This window comes from Rhea pennata, chromosome 5, assembly GCF_028389875.1.
Source record: "Rhea pennata isolate bPtePen1 chromosome 5, bPtePen1.pri, whole genome shotgun sequence".
Classification (NCBI taxonomy): domain Eukaryota; kingdom Metazoa; phylum Chordata; class Aves; order Rheiformes; family Rheidae; genus Rhea; species Rhea pennata.
Window position 1 is genome coordinate 62,098,469 of NC_084667.1, and position 18,373 is coordinate 62,116,841.

The following is an 18,373-nucleotide window of genomic DNA, read 5'->3' on the forward strand; positions in this document are numbered from 1 at the left end:
CTTACATTACAAAAACTAGACCACATGAATGTGATCAATCCCCTTGCAGGATTTCAAATAAAACTAAAACTAACCAAGAATGTATTTGTTTCACTTGTGGAACTTCTAAAAACAAGTCATTTAGGAACTCAAAAAAACAGTTATCTGAAGAAATGATTTTTTTAGTCTACTAGCAGCACCAAAGGTGAAGGAAACACCGAACAATTTGAGTCGTGTGATTTATTTCACTTTCATTATTTTTCATGCTTAAAGTGAAATGTAGGTAATCTTTGAAATTGTTTTCTTTAAATTATAAAAACATTTCATTAAAGTGTAACAGCTTAAACTTTGAGTTAGACAGGAAAAATTCCCAAACTCAGAAGCTCAAAAAGTTTGAAGTGTGACATACCTTTGTGATATACTTCAGACAACATGAATAAATAAGTATGGGCAATTAATTTGAACTCAAATTTCTCATACAGCTCTAGGCAGTGGCTTTGCTTGCTGCATTCTCAGTTCACAGTTCAATGGCTGCTACTAAAAATTTACTTGGAGGCTAACATAACTTCTGCTTAAATGGGTTAAAAATTGTGGTCTGAAATCAGAATGGCTCTGGGTTGCTTTTCACAAGGACATCCCTTCTACAGCTTTGTAGGCAGGATAAGGAGTGAATTTCATGTCCCTAATCGAAAGACTTGCTGTTAAATCTGACAGAAGTAACATCATGATTAACTGAATGTCCAAGAAAGCATTAGAAAACTGGGAAGGAGCAGGAAGGAAAGAGTCCATCTTCACAGAGAACAAAGATACCTGAGAAAGAGCCAATTATTAGCTTAGATATCTGAAAACATCTTTCTCTTGTGTAGCTCATTAATGCTGTGCATCCCTTTCTTCTCCAGTGCTTATAAATAGCTAAAAAGATCATTGCTTGGATTAAATCTTGGCTTACAAAAATGTAAATAACACAACACGCACATTATCTTTCATTTCATCTCAAAACATACAGGGATCTTTATAAAGATGGAAGAGCTAGGCTTTCATCAGGAAGTGGCTATTTTACTTATGTAGGGTAATCTGGAAACAGCGTTTCTACTTTTTTTTTTTGGGGGGGGCAGATTAAAAGAAACAGATATCTACCGTTTAGCTCTAGGAGAGTTAGCATTTGAAGGAGGAAGGGACCCAACCCTTAAATCAGCAAATTTCAATCTCTGACCCTTGCTTCCTCAGTGCTTTTGAAAGATAGTGCCAAAAAAGCAAGTGTGTTGCCATGAAGACTTCAGGAAAAGGTGTAGATCCTTAAAATAAAATAATTTTAATTAAAATAAAGAAAGTGATAGAGATGCTTGCTCCAAACGCTCCATCCCCTGAAATAATTTAACAAGTCACTTAGCAACATTTGTCCAGACTAGATCTCCAGTGATTCCTTTCATCTTGACATTCTTTCTTTGGACACAAGCCTGAATGTTAGTGCATTTTGCAGGTAACTCCTTTTTTTTCTGCCCTCTCACTCATATCAAAGCTATTCCTGGATTTCACTTCCACTGTAGTTACTCCCTCTTCTCTAGGCTGACATTATACCGATCATTTCAAAGAACAGAAACTAAACTCAAGGGCACAGTGAAATGAACTACTGTAATCGATGCAGACTGAGCAGCAAACAGATGGTCAGCAAAACCAGGGGTACCAACAGGAAGGGAAGGCTGAGAAATGATTAATAGTACTGGTCAGCTTCATTTTGGAGGTGACTCATCAGAAGTCATTTGCTTTGTAGTCTTTGAGGGAGTTGTGTTGTTTAATCTGTTGGTGTATACAGCCTTCAGCTGCAAAACTATGAAGTGTTTTAATCAGGAATGCAAAGTCACAAATGCACTCAGGCAGGCCACAGATTTCAATCTATTAGCTATAGGACTCATCTTTTCCTCAAAAGCCAGGAAGAAAGATATGGACCTGGGGATTGCATGGAGGGCTGCTCATATATTCAAAGGGTCAGCTGGTCTATTTCAGCATCTCTCTTCCCCCCGAAAAAACCCTATTAAGGGCTTAATACCCTGATACTATTAAAACACTACAAATGGCATGGACTCTCCTCCTTTAAGATATCTGTTGTAAATGCTTACTGGACTTCAGACGAAAATTTTTTCTTTACCCCACAGTTTAGTGTTTCACTCAGCTACTTACCGTTCCTACCAGCGGATACAGAAATCCAGCACCAACACTGGCTCGAATGTCTCGGATTGGCAGAATAAAACCTGTAGGTGCTCCTTTTTGTTCAGGGTCATGAGACAATGACAAGTGAGTTTTAGCCATGCAGATTGGCAAGTTTCCAAATCCCTGAGGGAGGCAATGACAGGGACAGAAAAAGAGATGGAGAGAAAGAAACAATGTTAACCTTTCTTATACATAAACGTAACTGCTCGCTTCTGCCACTCTCTGGATTATTAGGCCATTTTACTCCTTGGTAGTTGCTTCATCCACAGCCTGTCAAGATCTGTTGCTCATTTTGGGATCCCTATTCCTTCTCCCACCTTCTAAGTATTAAACAAAGGAGGACCATGGCCCCCAGCAGAATCAGTTGAGGAAGAGATTAATAATATGGAAGTGTTAGATACATTCTTGATATCTAGCTTACTTTCTACTCTCTCCCCAAAATGTTAATTTAAATAGCTCAGAACTGAAGTTCTTGTTCAGCTGAGGTCAGTTAACTGGAAATGTATGATCAAACTAATTGCAAGTTGTGAGGAAGTTACAATTACATAGCTATGGTATGAAAGCCCTACAGAACAGTAAAGAAATATCCAAGATATATGAAAGGGAGAAACTACATATGCCAGTATAAAATAGACTCCAAAAGCAAAAATTATTCAAGTATACTGTAAACAAACAAGCACTGGTTCTCACACTGCCCTTCTCTTCAAAGTCCTTTACACACCTTCATTAATGCAGAATCCATCTGAAATGGGGGCAAATTCACAAAAATATCATGCCAGAGAAAGAGAAAATGCAATGCAAGAACCAGAAAGTATTGTAATTAACAACCAGATGTCAGATAGTATAAAAGTATATAGGATAAAAGTAAAAGGATAAGAGTGGCTATTTCTTCACAGAAAGCACTATATCCCCTGTGGGGCTCTTTCCCTAGCATATCTGTGACTGCCAAAAATTCACACGGGTTCAAAAAAGATTAGGGAACACAACAGAACAACAACAACAAAATCAGAGACTATTTAGCCACTTGTAGTCCCCTAATTGTCAAACCGCTGCAAGATGGGAAAGCACAGTAGAGAAATATCACTAAATCCTCATGCCTTTTCTCTCCATACGCTATTAGAGAGGTATTACAGTGGGCCAGACGTTATCATCTTCTCCACTAAAAGCCAGCATCAGTTTCTCACCACTTGTACCACTACCTCTTCCTCCTCTGTCAGAAGAGCATCTAGTAGGCCCTGGATAATATCATCACTCAGATGATATCCTCTTTATACACAGTCTGCACACCAATGTTAGATATGAACATTTTAATGAAAGCATCGCCGCATATTAGATGGCTTGGAAAACTCACCTGCTTAGTGTACAAGGTGACTTTCTCCTGTGCTTCTGGAAACAGCTCAACATCACTTGCCCCATAGATCTGCTGTGCAATAAGTCTGATCTTATCTATAATGGGGAGCTAGGGAGAAAAGAAGAGAGATAGAAAGCCATAACATCACAGTAGCTTAATGGCACTTCATAAATGTTGTGCAGTGCAATGTCTATCTGCAGCTTTAAGAGCTATTCCCGTTTGTTATAAAACAGAACTATATAATAGTTTGAGAATTTTCAAAACAGGTTTTGTTTTATCCTGTTGCAGCCGATTCTCTGGATAAGACGACAAACAAAACTAGTTTACTATAATAAAACAAAAAGATACACATCAATAGTTCTAATAAGCTGCTCTTACATGTTAGTTATCTCCCTAGAAGAGATATGTTAATTCTCTCAAGTCAAAAGCAGTTTCTGACGAAATACACACATGGTTACAAAAAATTAAGCACAAATAAGACAGGTTAGAAAGTATTTGTTAAGGAACTAAAATAGATATAATGATATGGCTTTGCACTTCATTACATTCTTGAATAGATGCTTGCTATTGAAGAATGATTCAAGCAATAGTCTGGCTGTCTGACAGCAAGCAAAAAGGTGTCTGGAGAGACTCTTCATTTGCATGAATCTCACCTCTTGCCTATGTTTGACCTCAGTGAAGTGATCCACAACTTTTAATGCAAATCTCTGATAACAACTTCCCTGAAGACGAAAATCAGGCTTAACCTGCTTTCCCCTTTCCCTTTTCCCCCCTCCAAGAAAAAGGGGAAAAAAAATCTGAGGTACTTGACTAAAGGCGCTTTCTGTTGCCCCTAGATTTTCATGGTTTGGCACTCAGCAATTTCTGACAAGGTTGGTCTTGTTAAGTGAGAAAAATCAAAGTGAGCTAGACACAGAAAACATGCTCCTTGAAATCACAGGTTGATGACTTTCTAGATCTCTTGGGGTTGCCATGCAAGCCTTCGAAAGTTTGTGAGTGTGAAGAGTTTGAGATTAAGAGCAAAGCAGACTCCTCAAGGTTAAGAGAAAAAAAGCCTTTGAAAATGCAAATGACAGAAGAATAACATTCCTATAAAATAGTCTTACAGATACTCTGCATATATGTTTTCAATTTCCTGTGTTATCTTCAACGTACCACTATTGGGAACAAGCAACTCCCATCCTTCCCAAAGTCCTCCATGATTATTTTGTAGCACAGAAGAACAAAACACAGTCAATTCCAGCTGGCTTACCAGCTTACCAGACAGGGTAATTCCATGAACATCAATCTGCATTTGCCTCATGCCCAGGCATGCCTCATGCCCAGGTTTTTGACTTGAAGAAGACAGTGACCCAACAGCCAGCTGCAGCTTGAATGTGCAAGAGAGACCTTACAAAGGCATAAGACACCTCAGACAACTGCTGTCCAAAGCAAAACTTCTCCCAAAGCTAAGTTCTCTCTCATGTGGACCTTCTACAGCCTACAAAATTACAAGCTGGTATTGAAGACTGTCCTTCTACTGAGGCATCAATGTGATCTTTCTTCCTGCTGTTTAAAAGGTTAAGCTCATATTGCAACTTGTTCCCTTACTGGGCTCCAGGCATTATTTCCATTGAACTGTCAGATACTTCACTACCTCCAAGTCCTCTATCAAATCTCTCCAAGGGCAAACTCAAAAGAAATAGACACACTCTCTTTTACTTCACCTGTGGTGTGTCTCTGTAAGCCTTATTTGCAAAGGAAAAAGAAAAGGTTAAAAAATGGACACATTCTGCTTTGGAGTATGGATACTCATCCTGAGCATAAAGCATACCCTCGAGCTCTCTGCTGAGGCAGCAAGTTCAGCAAGGTTTGTTCCAGTCCATTCTCTGACAGGAAGGCATGTCTCAGTTGAAGAAGTAAACTTCCTTGCCCTGAAATGTGGCTGCTCCAGTAGAAACTGGTTCATTACCTCTAGCACAGTCATAGTAACATCTTTCAGAGCCAAGAGTAAACAATATTTCACTTGGTAGTCAAAAAAACCACAAACTGACAGACTAGGTCTTTGAGGCTGGTAGAATAAGTTGTAGATTCTAAAAGCAATTTTCTTCTCAGTTCCTCACAGCAGAGTTTCAGGCCACCTATACAGCAACTTAAGCCTGTGAAACTAACTAGTCCTCACCTAAATGCAGAGTACTCCTATTCCACATCATGATGACTGATTGCACTTGAGAGCAAACTAAAATGCTTTCTTAAGCTAAGAGTGAAATGAAGGACAAAGTACGACCCTCTGTGACAGTGCAAGTTCTTACCTCCACGTTATAGAGGAACTTGAAGTTGCTGGGAGCCTGTGATGCTCTCTGAACAGCTTGGGCCAGTGCAACTGCTCCTTTACCTCCCTCTGCCCAGTGAGTGCACTCCACAGCATCGAATGCTCCTGCTTCCTTTGCCAGTTGTACTACAAGGGCCAGCTCAGCCTTTGTATCTGTTCTGTAAAGAGAACAATTTGTATATTTGTACCAGAATATAAACACAGTAAATTAGCTACTTGCTTTAACCATTCATCTCTCTTGTCAAACAAGACAAATGACAATCGAGTCACCAGGAAGCTATTTCTACATTTAGGGATTATCCATTACAAGTCTTTACCACCTCAGTGAAGGAAGCTACTTCACACAGGAGTAAGCAGCAACAGGTCTAGCTCTGGAACTCCATGTAGAAACCCATGACGGACCAAAAGAGCAGCATTCTACAATTTCTGACATTTCTGTCCCTTATCTGCAATGCAACTCCTGTTTTCATAAGTAAACCCCAATGGCAATTAGTGCTGCTGATTTAGAGATGCTAGGATGTGCTATATCACACGCATACCACAAGCTAAAAAGCAGAATTGCTCTAAATCAGCCAATACACATTAGTATAAAAAGTCCTTAGTTGCCTACTCCACTGCAATTGGTATCAGTTTTAACATACCAGTTCAAAGCTCTTCTGTTTGTATTAAAAAGAGACAACAACAGAATTTATTTCCTTTGTGGTACAATATGAAAAGCTCTTAATGCTTCTTAACAGAGTAATTATTCCACACAGCAGATCACTGAATGCTGTGTGGTCTACAGAACAGGCACCTCGTCGTCGTTTAAGCACTCAGATTCCAGATCACCACAGGCACCTTTTGTCCACAGTAATTTTGCTAGTCAGGGCGTGAGTGATGGCAGCTTAATATCACTGATCTTAAAATCCTTGCTTAAATTAAACTAAGGAATGCATTTGATATAACCAAGCAGAGCTCTCCTATACATTCTTTGAGCAATGCAAAATGCTGCTTGCTGCAGACAATACATCAACAGTATTGAAAAAAAAAGAAAGTTTAAATTACAATGTAACATACTTTATTCTCTCTACATCTCAGCTCACTTACTTGAAAGCATTCACAGCCACTACTACTGGGACACCAAACAGCCGGGCATTTTGGATTTGCTTGCTTAGGTTACTACAACCCTTTGCCAAGAGCTGAAGATTCTGTAAAGACGACAGTCAACAGAAGGTGCACCTTAGGAGGGGCAGTGAAACTTTTGCTCCAAAACCATTATGTCCACAACTAATGACAGAAGTGCCACAATGGGAATAAAAAAAAAAAAAAAGGTAATTTTTCACAATGTTGCTTTCTGAACAGCCTACCAGTGCAGCATCATCACCTTGTTGAATGGCAGACAGGAAGAGGATTGACTGTATCTAATGACTGCTGTTTTCAGCTCCCCAGTCAAGGTAGAAGGAATCACTTTTTACCATTATCGTTATTCTTAACTGCCTAAGTTAAGACTTATTCCCCATACTAAAGCCTCATTTTCCTCCATGACACATTCCTCTATGTATTAAACATCACTAGTAGTGAAATTTGCTTTTTGGCAACATCTTTAGGTTTATACATATTTACATTTTGCAGCATCAGAGATTATCATGGAAGTCTGGACATTTTATCCCTCCCTATGCAAAGCTTAGTTCATACAGAAAAAGCTGCAACCATATAAAGAGAGTAATACCAATTATCCAAGTGTACACAACCATTCAAAGAACAAGGTTAGAAGCTGAAACTTTAATTCCCTTTCTTCTGCTTGCAAAGAAAGTGAAAAAAAGTCTGCTGCTGGTGAGAGTAATTAGACAGGCACTCTGAGTATTTGAGACAATATTTCAACCAAGCAATTACTTTATACTGAGAGAGTCAGGGGACACAGAACAGATACCACAATGAAAAACCGAGCACACAGACAATTGTGTGAGCTCAGATGAAACAAAAGGCTCTGAATACTGGCTAGGTCAAGTAGAATAAATGCTTGAAAGAAAGACCAAAGCCAAAGGACCATCGTTAAAAAAATTAAAAAAGGATGTGGAGGGAGGGAAGACTACAGCCTGTATGAGGAAGCATATCCTCAGCAGCTAAAGAGAGGTTACACACTATCTATTCAGGCAGGTATTGCATGATAGTATCTTGAAATAACTGCAGTTCATTGATCAGCTATCATACAAATAGCTAAAGAACGTTACCTCTTCTGTGTACTCCTTTGGTAAAGGTACCCCAGCAGTGACCTGGAAAAGACAGGAAGAGGGAGAAAGATGGAGACAGAGAGAGTGAGAGAACCCCAGAAGATTTTTATTCATAACAGCAATTTGCTCTGGGTTGTTCTTAAACTGAATCAAGATATAAGACATTACTTAGGGCCAACGCACAAGTGCCCCTGCATGCAAACACTTCATTACAACAGTAACACAAGTGTACCATACTACATGAAGCACTTGCAGCCAATAGAGACAGATGGATTCCTTTTACAACAGCAAATCTCAGGACATTACAAGCCCACAAGCCATAAGGCTTTAAGTAGCAGGATTGGAAAAAACATAGCACCTCATAGGCCTAAAAATACCTTGCCTAGTACTTACTGTAGGCCCTCCTCCATGCATTTTCAGAGCTCGGACAGTGGCCACCAACACCACCACATGAGGCCGGAGACCAGAGTAACGGCACTTAATGTTGAAGAATTTCTCCATGCCAACGTCTGCCCCAAATCCTGCTTCTGTAACTAGAAGTGGGAAACGGAGGGAAGGAAACTTGTGAGAGGGTGCTGGGCAAGGTCAGTGTTCTGATTATATAAATCAGGAGCTTCTTCCAAGATGAAAACAAAAGACAGTCAAGAATAACAACAAAAAAAGCAACTCCCTCCCTGCAAAAAGCATACACTTACCAACAAAACCATCTTTGCCCACAAGCTTCAGTGCAATTTTGTCTGCCAGCACTGAAGAATTCCCATGTGCAATATTGGCAAAAGGTCCGGCATGAACAAACACTGGTGTTCCCTGGGAAAAGGAGAGAGAGGGTGGTAGGCACGGGAAGAGAGGCAGAGAGAGATAGAGAGAGAGAGAGAGAGAAAGAGAAAATCAAAGAGTAAAATTAAGTAAGTCTGCAGCATTTCAGAAGCTAAGCACAACAGCGTCTGAAGGTGAAGACAGACACTTTTAACAGACAGATCTTAAAGTCTTCCAGCCAAACATCCGTTATCAGTATTAATGACTATAGGGCAAACAGGATCTGCAGGAGGAGAGATATTAATCCTTTTAAGAAAAGGATGGCTACATCCCAGCAACTTTCCATCCTTCTCCTGCACTCGCACCAAGCAGACTCTCAAAACACTTCCTGGTACTGAAGACAGCAGAATGGAGACACAGTAGGATTCTTCAGGAACCATCCCACAAACCAACAGCACACCTGCAAAGAAGCTAGCTTTCCCTTCCAGCCCTGAACTTCAGGTAGGAAACCACAATAAACATGTCCTCCAACTCATAAGAGCAAGCCCATGCTGATTTGTGAAGAGTGAACTAGACTGGTTGCTTCTTGGCTTTAAGCACGCACACATAGCAAATACCTGAAAAGCCCATCTGTGCTCACCTCTAGTGTCTGCATGAGGTTTGGCTTAACAGCATCTTTCATCAAGACAGCCAGAGCACCAGTCACTCCCTAAAGGGAAAAAGAAGAGCAGTCAGTTCCCAGATTTGGTGAGGGCCTCCAGACAGTCCCTATGCAGTGCCAAAGCTCTGCTTTTGTTCAGGTGAGCTCTCAGGAACAGAATCAGCTGATAGAAAAGCTTCAGATAGCCTTTATTCTAGACCACCACCACCACCACAACCATTTCAGCATCTCGGCTCCAAATATGGGTAAATGTGCATAACCAGCTGCTACATCCTGCCCAAGTCTCCTGTGCAGAAATCTTTTGAAGTGAATCTTTGTGCCCGTGAGAAAGGAAAAGCTGGCATCATGAAAAGCAAATATTGGAGTCTGTTTCCTCTTAGGTGTAGCTCTATACCCTGCTGCCTCCTGCAAAGCAAAAGCTTGTGCCTTCATCCACTCACCCTAGGAAGGAAAAACAGTGGTTCAGTCATCCTTGCAACTGACAGTCCATTGGAAACTTAACTGGCTGCTTCCCACCGCTTCCAAATGTAACTAGAATTGCTATAATGCATGCTAGGCTAAATGTTCAGAGCAGTTATGAAAGTCTTGAACCATTATTTCCTTTCCTTTTAATTTCAACTGGATTGTAGCACTCAATTATGTGATTTTTTTTCTTTTTTAAGAAATTCACTGCTTTGTTTCATTAGTTTCAATCTTTCCAAAAGAAAGCTTTGTTGACATTTAATGGAAAAGCTTTAAACTTTAGTCATCTCAAGAATAATGAAAACCACAGAGCCAGATTCATTTCCATGATGACATTTCAAGTCTGTGTCACTCAGCTGCACTTCAATACCTCCCCACCTCTAAAAAGCCTGCATTCAGTTTTTGCTTCCACCTTTCTTCTCAGTTTTTTTGAGCTCCTGGTGACACAACCATGACATTGGTGTATCACAGAAGGACCTGGTCTTGGACATACCATTCTGCCAGTTTGGAACACTGATCAGGATAACCACCCTGCAGATTCTTCTGTCCCACTGGACAAGCACATTCAAAGAATACAAGAGAAACTTAATTAACACTGCATCATGCTAACTTGCCAAACCGAAAAATCTACTACTATACAGGACAACAGAAAGCACCAATATTTTTGCTCTATTAATCAGTGAAACAATCCTGAACCTGTTCTCTGTCTCAAGGCAAAGTGGCAGGGTACAGTTCACACACACACACACACACACACACACTCACATACACCAGTCACCCTTCCTTCCTCCAAATAGGGTTGCTGTCTCCGAAGCATTTATTGCAGGAAGTGCCTGGGGCATAGGCTGAAGCATTGTATTGCAGAGTGGTAGCTGACAGACCCTACAAATGTGCCAGGAACTGGGTTAACGATTATTGTACAGACAACTGCAAGACAGTGCTGCAGCTTGTGCCCTGGCCCTGTTCTACGTACCAGTAACAGACATCACCAGTTCCACTGCATTCAACATTTCGCACAGTGGAAATAAGGGATTTGTGTCTTCATCTCACGCCCTCCACAATTCCTCCACCCAAGACTGCCTTATGAAAACCTTGCACTTATTCGCAAAGAGTTCAGCTTTTATAACATTGTCTCCCAACAGAAGATATTTCATCATCTGTAATTAAACCTGCACAGGCTTTGCTTCTGCTCAGTGTTTTCCTCTCTCCAGGGAGTCTGAGAAATAGAACGGCCAGCAGGATGCATTTTGAATTCTTCCTATTCATATTTATTCTTGTTATTTAGATGCCACCATGAATTTCCCCATTAATTCCTATGGTGCTAGCTTCAACCTGACATACAGCACACCACAGAGCCCCTTGCCATGCCCAAAACACTCTGCATAAAGTCATAAATCTTCACTAAATCTAACAACTAAAATTTCACCTTTAGTCTTTGATATATTGAAGTCTTTTCTGTATGTAACCATCTCTTTACACTTTCCAACCCAAGTCTTTCAAATGCCATAGCAGGTGTTTGGCATGTAAGGACTGAATGACTCCCTTACAAGGTCATCTGCTGTAACTGGTTCTCCTCTCTTGCTGGAAGCTACTACCATTCTTCCCAGTCGTGTTCTCATATCATTCAACCCATCAGCGAGTGCTAAGACTGCCATGATTTCACTGGCCACCGTGATGTCAAACTGAGCCTGCAAGAGATGAATAAAGACTGTGAAAAGAACTCATCGCAATTCCCTAGCAGAAATCTTTACCTCCATTAAATCATTTGAAAAAGGCCGATTATCATAATCTTAAAAAATACACGCATACACACATAAAAGCAATCTAAAGTATTACTTTCAGAAGATACTTCACTTCAAATATGCAGCTTTAAGCTAGATTTTTTTCTGCAGCATGAAATAAAAACTACTTATTCCATTACTATTATGTGATAGCACATAGATTAGTGATTCATGGAAAAATGCTTAACATCAAACTATAATTTTGAAGACTGATCTTACTAACTCATTTGACCATCACTAAATAGTATAATATAGAACACCAAAATCTAGCAGATTCTTTAGAAAATGAATGGTAGAATTCATCTGACATAACAAAGACACCTCCATCTAAGCTAGGCACTCTAGGGACCTTTTCTAGTCAATAAAGAGGCTTTTTGAGCACAATCCATTTGAACTATTAATTTGACAGCTACTTAAGGATGAGAAGAATCACATCGCAGATCACCTATTTTTCTCTATTGATTATACAATAAATCTAAACAACAAGCTCAGATGCACTGTCTAGTTTTGGCCAGATGCATCCCACCCCAAGGGTCTGCAGTGGCTAAGGTTGCCAATTGCCACACATCGTATTTCCGAGCGATATTTGTGTATCACTGTTACTGTGCCACATCCCAGTTCAGGAAGCCAACATTCAGAACAGGGAAAGAGGGGAATGAAAGATAAAACTGAACATAGTAGCACTGACAGTGAATTCACCTGCCTGCTGTTAGGGACTGTTCTGCTTTCTCTTTAACAAGTTACTGGTAGAACAAGAAGATACCTGGAGTTAGGGAATCTTGCCTTAGGATCAAGTTTTTCTGTGCTTTTTAAAAGATGGAATAATGCAAGAGATGGGAACAATTACCGTTCGTGAAAATCCTTTTTCTGTTGGAGATTGTCCAATAGTGATTCTCCTAAGGAACCTGTCATTTGTATCCAGCACTGCAGGGATGCAGATAGAAACATGAGAAGTCACCTTTCAAGTCATATGTTGTATTTTTCCCCTATTACAAACACCAACTAGAACAGGTATGAAGATTCAGTCTAAGATACCATCCTGTCCCCAACAACAGCAAGCATTACTCAGCATCATTCTTCCCCCAATTCGTAACTGTAAGGATGTTAACATGCCCTTAGTTGCATCTTGCAGACGCTGCACTGAATCCAGAGGGAATCAACCTCCCAGCCTCTGCATTAACTATAAGGCACAAGTCTCCCCAAAAGCAGAGCTGATGGTATTTTTCCAATTACTTTTTTCATCTTCATTAGTCAATGTGAGATCAGAAAATTACTGCAGCCAAAAGGAAATAAAATTATCATTTTAAAAGTTAAATGATAAAATGGACAGATTCTATTCTTCTAGTGGGAACAGTTCTACTCAGCCCTGTCAACTTAAATCATCTTGGAAAAAAACTATCCAATATTGGCTTAAATTTGATGTTTCTTCCTACCTGCTTGAAATATCCTAAGTATTTTACAGAAATTTCCCACGAGACAGACTAAATTACTCACATTGGAGACTAAGAAACAGGTTTTGGAGAATATATTTCACACAGCACTTTCGTAAAAAGGAGAGAAAGCAAGACTCTTGGGGTCTAAAAGAGAAAGATCTGTCTATATTTGTAATTTCTTTTGCTAGTGAAAAAACTAATTCCGCCAGGCTGCTTCACCAGGAGAGAATAATCTTACTTTTAGCTCATTAAGAAAGCAACTGCACATCTCAGCAAGCCTCAGATTTCTGATGTGCTCTGTATTTTGTAATGTCCAGCCTAACAACATATCCCAGGGTATTCAAGTTTCAGCTAAGTGTTTGGACTGAAGATACGAATTTGGGAAGAGGACCGTGGTGCTGTTAAGGTGCTTGAGCTGTAATGAGCTTCAGATACTGAGGATGTTAGACAGTGGTGTTGGCTGAAAAATATCCTGAGTCATCAGTTTATCAATTCTGTACTTATCTCTATGCTGCTCTTGCAAGCAGGACAGCCAGTGAGGTACTAGACTCACCTCTCCATCAAACTGGCTAAAAATGAGACTTATGCAATCACACTACCTGCCCATTTGGCTACCCTTCCCCTTCCTTTTTGAATTTGCCTTCCAAGTTTAACTGCAGTTAGACAAAATGGTAGATGTTTCAACAGTTACTAAATGCCTGCAAGTTTTCCAAACAGCTGGGGAAAGGCAAGATGGGCTGCACTTAGTCCTCAAGAAGGAAATAGTAGGCAGAAATCAGTCATTATCTATTCCACTGGGCAACAGCTGGCCAGTCTGCAAAGATGTAATGAATAACAGGGGGAAGGTGACATTACTACAGCCAGGAAAAAAAAAGGTCAGGCTGGAGGGGTGACAGACAACTTCACAGGAAACCCAGGGACTTTCACCAGGTGCTAACATAGTAACTTGTTTAACAGGAAGCATTATATAAAACTGGGAAAATCCGTGACAGAAAAGCCTTCATAAAATACCTGAGAAATTCTACTACAAACACGAAGTAACATGGAATCCACATGCAGATTTTGTACTTGAACAGACATCGCAGGGCATATATTTTTCAAAATAATTTCTAGCTAAAAACCAACTAGACTGGCACAGACCCTAGAAGGTATACAAGTGCTTAGTATTAGTAGAGCTTATTCTCACACAAAAAGGAGAACCAATTGTTTCTTAGTACTTTTACACTTACTTAACTGCATTTGATGACCCTAGTGTTAAATATTGTAACAGGTTTAGAAAAAGTATAATTAGTGAAAAACATATAAAGCTTCCAATTTAAGACTGCAAAGAAAACAGAACATAATAGAACTTTAAAGAAAAAACTCAAAATTAAAATAAACAAAACTCAGGAAAAAAATAATGACAAGAGAGAAGTTTCTGCTACTGTTCCACGATAGACAGTCATCTTCAACAGTTCAGGATGTAGCTGACTGATGATGGGGGGGTAGAGAGATGGGAAATCAGCATTTGTTGCCAATTAGACTTCACAGGAGGCGGTGGACTCACTGCTGCTGCACGTAACATCCTTGCAATCTAATAATATATCCTAGCAGCACAGTGCGATACCACTGTCCTATCTCATACGCTTTACACACATGTAACGGGGACAAGCAGCCCATCACTAACATTACCCAAAGTGCAAAGTTTATCAGCTACTACTGCTTTCAACAGTAAAGCTCATGCCTGAGTGGTAATTTGGACTCCTAAAACCTATCGCTCATTACTGACCTCAGAGGAAGCTGAAAGAAATAATGCACCTCTGGTAGGTGGGATGAATCTGAAGCAAAAAAAAATAAAAATAAAATAATCTTTTTCAAAAATTTCAAAGGTATCTAAAGACATAGGTTAGTACTAGTAAAGATGGTACAAGCATTTGATTAAAATGATGTTTAATACCTGTTTATTTCCAAAATCGTGGAATATAAGCCCAATACACTTGTGTGTGCACAGCTCTTCCACTGAGCACCTACCTATACCTTCAGGTATCTTGTAAAAGTTTTACAATCTGGCCTTTACTTGCTGTCAGCCCCCAGCAGAGCATCTCAAGTTTAATGCTAGAGCAATGCCCTCTCAGTGCTCACAGCCTTTTTTCAAATAGTCAGGTAAAAAGGTTGTTGACTACTGTTACCGATCTCTGAACTCTAGAGTGACTGACAAAACCAGAAACAAAAACCTGCACCAATTAGAAGTCTGCTCTGAATTCACAAAGATTAAGATGCAGGCATCTGTGTCAGACCCTTTAGTAATGAAATTCCAGCTACAGCCTACCCCACAAAACACTCCAAAATAGAGGCCAGCCTGTCCCTCTCTCCCATTTTTTCCAAGAAAAACAGTTCCTGGTGCATTTACAAACCTCTTGTTTCACACACATTTTGTTACCTAATAATTCCTTCACTTAATGGTTCTTGTACCTCTTTGCCACGTTATGGTGGCCGGGTCAATATCCAGTCTCACAAACGCATTTATCTCTTCCGTTGTCAAAGCTGCAGGATCAGTTTTGTTAATGCCCAATTTCTAGGTAAAAAAAAAAAGAACAAAAACAAACCAGAACAGAAGAATTAGAATGAAAAGACTTACAGAAATGAACTTTCATTAAAGCAATTAGCCTTTGGCAGCAGCCTCTCCATTTTCAGAAATAAGGAGAGGATGCCTTTTTGCTGCCCCTTCTCTCTCCTAGGCCCCACACAACATAGGAGGATCCATATCAGTGTGTACCTGGAAGCAGAGTTTGCTGCTGGCCAGCTAGTAAAGGGCAATGCAGACAACAGAGCTCATTAGGGCAGGCTGTTACCAAGCTTTGTGTAAAGCATTTACAGAAAGAGTAAGAGAGAAAGCTCTGCAGTTTCTTACACGCCTTGCTCTAATCATTAGCCTCACATGCTTACATCCAGTTCTCATTAGCTTGCCTAGGGTCATTGCACACAGCCATACATACTGGAAGACACTGCTTTCAGCATGCTGGTTAAGCAGCACAAAGGAGGAATTAAAAAATTCAGTCACAAGGCTGTCAGCATCCCAGAAAGCTGATCTTGAACATACTAAGAGGATGAGCAGTTTGCCAAGTTGCTTAATTGAGAGAAAAATTATCTCAAGAAGCCTGACACAAGTGCAAGCATAGGAATGGGGCAAACAATTGAGCTGATTTATGAATGAGCAAGCTCATTTATTTATTTACTTTTATTAGAAAGCAAACTCCTCATTTTCTCCGGAACAACAGAGAAAGTCTCTTTTCTTCCTCTTCTAGCATTGTGGAGCATACCTTTCACATCTCAACATTCACTAACCAGAACAGTAGTTAAGGTAGAGTTCCCTCAACAGTCCATCAGTAATATCAAGCAAGATGATATAATTTCCTTGCTCAGCAGAGAAAGCAAACCACGCATTCTCTTATGGTTGAGACATTACAGCCAACTAGTAAATCAGAGCTTTAGCTTCCTAAGTATTGTTCTTAGACTGTTGCTCCTGATCTCCAAATGGGCAACTGATTCAGCTTGGAATACACTACCAACAGGTAAAGTACACAACTTGAAAAAGCCCTAGACAAAAGGTTTGAAGCCAATGAAAAACTATTTCTCTGTTAATCCTCATTTTTGCAGAAGCCAAGGACACACGCAGATTCACATTGATTTCTAAGGGTGAGAAGAGCTGCAGTCCACTCAGAGACTGCCGCTCATTGACAAGGCTGCTCATTTAACTGGGAAATGGTGGTGGTGGGAGGGGGAGCGTCCCATTTTCCATGTTTGTTCAATCTAAATAAGAGAATAAAAATATCTACCTTCTTTCTGCTGTACTCTAAATTTGCCTCTTTTGTGCTGCATTATCTCAACAGCTGTCACATACATAGGAAATATTTATCTTCATTTGTAACTGGGTATAAGGGACAAAGACTGTTTCTGGTCCTGTCTTACGCTGCATTAAAGACACCAAATTGACAAATTAACAAAATTAACAAATTGATCTCTCTACCTCTTCCCACTATGTTACTCATACAGCTTATGACAAATGGAGTCAGATCAATGATTCTTCCCCCTTGGGGCTGTGTCTCATTGTTACCCGTGCTAGAAGGGCTACCATACTTTTGCACATTTAATGTAAACAACAAATGCCAGCAGATTAATCTACAAGTCAGTACAGTGGTCTCTGCAACCTGCTTCTGCAACGGAAGAATAAGTGGAACAGAACCAGGAACCAACTTGAGACCAGTGAACTTACCTGCAGTCTTCGAATCTGAATGTCTGAGAACTTCCTAATGCCACTGACAGGAGGCACCAATCGGTTATAGAGCACCTTACAGAATGAAACACACAGTTAGTGAGGCTGGCATACCCAAAATATCTTGACTGAAGTGGGCTGGGCTCAAGCACATCATAAGAAAGGATCATACCTGGTCAGTCTGAGTTAGCTCATGGAATATACGTGCATCGACAGCAGCAGCAACCAGGTTGTTTGTCGCAGTGATAGCGTGGATATCACCAGTGAGGTGAAGGTTAAACTGCAGGATATAAAACACATCAGTTACCTCATCCTGCTGCAATTTTCATTTATTTCAATTCATCATAGCCAGATGGAAAGAGAAATATTAATAGTAATGTTAAATTGGGTGAGGGTAGAAGGGGAGAAATTGCTCAGTACAGTATGTGGAAGAGAGGAAAGAATTTCTCCAAAACAGAAAAACGCCTCCCCCACATTTATGTCATATCACAAACTTCCAGACAATGCCTCCACATAAGAAGATTTTCGCACAAAAACAGTTCTGCCAGTCTCCTTGATACCTGAGAAGACACATCTGTAATGAGACACCTGCATGACACCTCCTTTACCTTCCTTCTGACCCACTCATACTATTCGCACAACAGGTTTGACACCTACACTAGCTGAAGCGGCTGCTGCTCCCACGAAGATACCCAAGCTAAACTCAAACTAGCAGCCTTGGGTAGTGACAGCAGTAGAGCTGTGATTGCATAGAGCTCTGCATAAACTAACCACTCAAACACCTGCACAGTATCTTAGGCAGAACTTGTAGACTACATACTACACAGTGACACTGCAAGTAGGTTTCCTGGTTCTATCTGATTCAAAGACAGTTTGAGCGAGCTTGTCTCCATGAGTTACCTTGCTGCGCTATCGCTATGCTGACAGGAGACTTAGAACATATAGCTGACTTGGCAAACAAAAATTATG

General features: G+C 40.2%; 1 protein-coding gene across 2 annotated transcripts in view; it reads right to left on the reverse strand.

Moving 5' to 3' along the window:
* Positions 1 to 18,373, reverse strand: part of MTHFD1 (methylenetetrahydrofolate dehydrogenase, cyclohydrolase and formyltetrahydrofolate synthetase 1) — a 45,089-nt gene that overhangs the window by 3,074 nt on the left and 23,642 nt on the right. For both annotated transcript variants that reach the window (XM_062575964.1, XM_062575963.1), the window contains 13 exons: positions 17,577 to 17,684; positions 17,405 to 17,479; positions 15,604 to 15,706; positions 12,567 to 12,643; positions 11,486 to 11,626; positions 9,456 to 9,524; positions 8,755 to 8,866; positions 8,453 to 8,592; positions 8,060 to 8,101; positions 6,936 to 7,036; positions 5,830 to 6,007; positions 3,539 to 3,646; positions 2,158 to 2,310 (listed from right to left, as the gene is read on the reverse strand). In XM_062575964.1, coding sequence (XP_062431948.1) covers positions 2,158 to 2,310; positions 3,539 to 3,646; positions 5,830 to 6,007; positions 6,936 to 7,036; positions 8,060 to 8,101; positions 8,453 to 8,592; positions 8,755 to 8,866; positions 9,456 to 9,524; positions 11,486 to 11,626; positions 12,567 to 12,643; positions 15,604 to 15,706; positions 17,405 to 17,479; positions 17,577 to 17,684 — 1,407 coding nt within the window. The remainder of the gene's footprint in view (positions 1 to 2,157; positions 2,311 to 3,538; positions 3,647 to 5,829; positions 6,008 to 6,935; positions 7,037 to 8,059; positions 8,102 to 8,452; positions 8,593 to 8,754; positions 8,867 to 9,455; positions 9,525 to 11,485; positions 11,627 to 12,566; positions 12,644 to 15,603; positions 15,707 to 17,404; positions 17,480 to 17,576; positions 17,685 to 18,373) is intronic.